Source organism: Colobus angolensis, unplaced genomic scaffold (genome assembly GCF_000951035.1).
Source record: "Colobus angolensis palliatus isolate OR3802 unplaced genomic scaffold, Cang.pa_1.0 Scaffold193, whole genome shotgun sequence".
NCBI lineage: Eukaryota > Metazoa > Chordata > Mammalia > Primates > Cercopithecidae > Colobus > Colobus angolensis.
In genome coordinates this window covers 551775-555398 of record NW_012115077.1, presented here as the reverse complement: position 1 = coordinate 555398, position 3624 = coordinate 551775, and the positions used below count along the sequence as shown (strand labels likewise).

The following is a 3624-nucleotide window of genomic DNA, read 5'->3' as shown; positions in this document are numbered from 1 at the left end:
AAAAAAAAAAAAAAAAAAAAAACAGAAGTTCTGGCCGGGTGCAGTGGCTCACGCCTGTAATCCCAGCACTTTGGAAGGCTGAGGTGGGTGGATCATGAGGTCAGGAGTTTTGAGACCAGCCATGGCCAACATGGTGAAACCCCGTCTCTACTAAAAATACAAAAATTAGCTGCGCAAGGTGTCAGGCACCTGTAATCCCAGCTACTCAGGAGGCTGAGGCAGGAGAATTGCTTGAACCCTGGAGGTAGAGGTTGTAGTGAGCCGAGATCATGCCACTGCACTCTAGCCTGGACAGTGGAGTAAGACTCCTTCTCAAAACAACAACAACAACAACAACAACAAAAGACCCAGAAGTTCTGGAAACAGTGAGACTTGATTATTTTCGAACCATTGCTCCTCTTGTGGCACACCTGCCCTGGACAGCCACCCCCAGAATCACCCCATTCAGAACAGGACTTCTCTAAGGAAGCCAAAAGGGAAACAGCTGAGGCTGGGGGCAGAGGGAAGGGGCTGGTGCAGGTCCAAGTGATGGTAGACTTTGGAGCACCTGGGTTTTAGAATTGGCATAGCAGCTAATTGCTAGATGTAACTAGCATTGCCTCCCTTTTTAAACAGGTCATATGATGTCTATTTTTAATTTGTTGTGTGTGCGTGTGCGTGTCTGTGTGTTTGAGCCAGAATGAGGGTGAGTTTTCAGTATTTCCTTCCCAGAATTGAGGCATCCTTTGGAACAGAAATGCAAGGTGGCTTGGAAAGGGAGAAGATACCTTTGTTAGTTCTCTGTTGCCTACAGAAAAAATCGTAACTCCTTAGCTTGGCATACAGGGTCTTTCTGGTCTGGCTCCAGCTCACCTTTCCAGCTCCATCCTTTTTTCCTTTCATCCTTAGGTGGGGCAGGCCTTTGTTCATGCTGTTTTCTCTGCTTGGAATACCTATCCCTGGCCTCCTGCCTTGATATGTTCTTGCTGATACTTCATTCCTTTTTGTGTTTTCTGCTAGAAAGAGAATAACCCAACTTTGATTCCCAATTCAGGCAAGCATACATTTTGAGTAATATTCTTACTCCTGACTTTGTATTTTTTAACCATAATTTTTAATTCACTTAGATTTCTTTTATTTGTTTTTTGTGTTGTTCCAGTATATGTATTTGAGAAGCCTTCTCATGTGCTTTTGGGTACATAACTGGTGATATATAAAGTAAATACACTTATGACTCACAACTTAGTTCAGATGTCACTCCTTCTTTAAGGGCTCTGTCCTCGTCCGGCTCTTTACTGATATTTCTAAACAAGCATTTAACACGGTGTGATTTTTCAGTTTCTGTGTCTGTCTTCCTCCAGCTGAACTATGTGCTCTTCAGGGCGGGCACCGTGTTGCATTCATCTTTGTACCCCCAGCATCTAGCAGTGTTGGCATGTAGTAAGCACTCAAGAAATGTGTGTTGAATGAACGATGCCTGTGACAAGCAAGTGGACTTTATTCTTTCCTGATCCTTGCTCCTATGACACACCTCCTCCTGACTGCCACTGTCACTCCTTCAGAGCAGAATTCCTCTAGGAAGTCTGGATGGGAAACAGGTGAGGCTCAGAGAGGTGTTGGCAGAGGGAATGGGGAGCCTTTGGAACATCTTGGGTTTTTGGCATTGGTGTCCAAGGGCAGGAACGGGGCTGGCTTGGCAGCAGGCATTTCATTGGGTGCTAGGAAGTGATGAGGAATTGGGCCGGTTTCTTTGCAGCCATGGCCAAGGACATCCTGGGTGAAGCAGGGCTGCACTTTGATGAACTGAACAAGCTGCGGGTGTTGGACCCAGAGGTTACCCAGCAGACCATAGAGCTGAAGGAAGAGTGCAAAGACTTTGTGGACAGTGAGTATTGGGGAGATACCATGTCACTCAGCTTTGAGCTGCTATTCCAACTGTACCCCAGGCTCATCTTGGCCCCACCACAGTGGAGCTGCTGGCTCCCTGGAGGTTGAATCTGGCATCTGTGAGTTCCCATGTGCCACCCTTCTCTGCCTGCCCTCGTGCTCTCATGTGTCCCCAACAGAGCACCAGTCAAACCAAACACTGGGATGGGGAGGGTGTTTTTAGATATGCCATCTTTCATTTCTTGCTTAGAAACCTTAAACTTTCTGGGAACATAACCATGACTTGGGGGTGAGAAATAGAATTATGTACTCCTGATTTGATTTCTTCAGAGGAAGTCTTCTTAGTGGCAGGTTCTCTGTTATTTGGAGTTAGAAGTGATATGTGAAGTTTCTAGAAGCAGCTCAACAGACTTACTGAAGTCATCTTTTGGTTAGAAATCTTCAGGAAGCCTCTTGTCCCAGCAGCCAAGTAAGCCCAGTGCATTCAGTACAGAGCTCGATCTAGCTAGAGCAAGGGATTTCTGAGCTTTCTGAGGGCTTCCTAGGTTGTGGAGAGAGCTTGATTAGTGAAAGGTAGCTTGGGTTCTGTCACTAACCTTCTGTGATTGATGTGCCATGCACACACCTCTCTGGGCCTTAGTTTTCCCTCAGTAAGTTGTGTTTCTGTCACATCCAGGACATTGGAGAAAGTGAGCGGGAGATTAGGCACTTAATGCTGTGAGCTATTTTCTGTGGTTACAAGTGGGAAGCCCCCATCCCCACTGTTAATTGAAATCTGGTGTCATACCTGTAGCTAGTCCAGAGGCAGCACTCGTGTCCTGAGGCTGCCCTTTTGTGAACAACAGTGCTTCCTGTCATTCCTGGGGAAGCAGGGTTGGGGTCTGTCTGGAGGATGAGCCCAGCAAGGGCCTAGTGCTTTCATAGCCTGAGGTCATAGCAGCTGGTTGGCTCAGTGGGGACACAAGGTCTGGGTATGCCCTGGTCCAGCTGGCCACCCTTCTCTAGGTTCAGACCAAGGGTAGGAGACAGGCCAATAGGCACCAAAGTGTTTAAGTGACAGGGTCTCGCTATGTTCCCCAGGCTGAAATGCAGTGGCAGTTCACAGGCATGATCACACATCCTCTAACTCCTGGGTTCAAGTGATCCTCCCACCTCAGCCTCCTGAGTAGCTGGGACTACAGGTGCTCGCCACCATACCTGGCTCACACCAAACTATTTTGACACAAATTAGAAGGGGCAGTCAGCTCTGCCCTCACACTGCCTCAGCACTCTACCGACGGGGAGTGATGAGACTGAGGAAATATTTTATTTTTTGTTCTTTCTCTGAAAGAAATTGGCCAGTTTCAGAAAATAGTTGGTGGTTTAATTGAGCTTGTTGATCAACTTGCAAAAGAAGCAGAAAATGAAAAGATGAAGGTAAGATCAGCATGTCTTCTGCCTACGTCTTGGCCTGGGACCCTAGTTTACTACCCTCTCATCTTTCTTCCCTCTTGATTTGTTTAGAGGGGTGGGTGGGTGAGTTTTTATTTAAGATTTTAAGGCTGGGCGCGGTGGCTCAAGCCTGTAATCCCAGCACTTTGGGAGGCTGAGACGGGCAGGAGATCGAGACCATCCTGGCTAACACGGTGAAACCCCGTCTCTACTAAAAAATACAAAAGACTAGCCGGGCGAGGTGGCGGGCGCCTACAGTCCTAGCTACTCGGGAGGCTGAGGCAGGAGAATGGCGTAAACCCGGGAGGTGGAGCTTGCAGTGAGCTG

General features: G+C 47.7%; 1 protein-coding gene across 7 annotated transcripts in view; it reads left to right on the top strand.

Annotated features, from left to right (window-relative positions):
- Positions 1 to 3624, top strand: part of IFT20 (intraflagellar transport 20) — an 8276-nt gene that overhangs the window by 2326 nt on the left and 2326 nt on the right. For 2 of the 7 annotated variants that reach the window (XM_011940763.1, XM_011940762.1), the window contains exons 2-4: positions 1542 to 1577; positions 1736 to 1864; positions 3197 to 3282. In XM_011940763.1, the coding sequence (XP_011796153.1) occupies positions 1738 to 1864; positions 3197 to 3282 (213 nt within the window). In that variant the 5' untranslated portion in view covers positions 1542 to 1577; positions 1736 to 1737. Of the gene's footprint in view, positions 1 to 999; positions 1034 to 1340; positions 1578 to 1735; positions 1865 to 3196; positions 3283 to 3624 lie in introns of all 7 variants that reach the window. The other 5 variants (XM_011940760.1, XM_011940757.1, XM_011940764.1 and 2 more) reach the window with 3 other exon arrangements.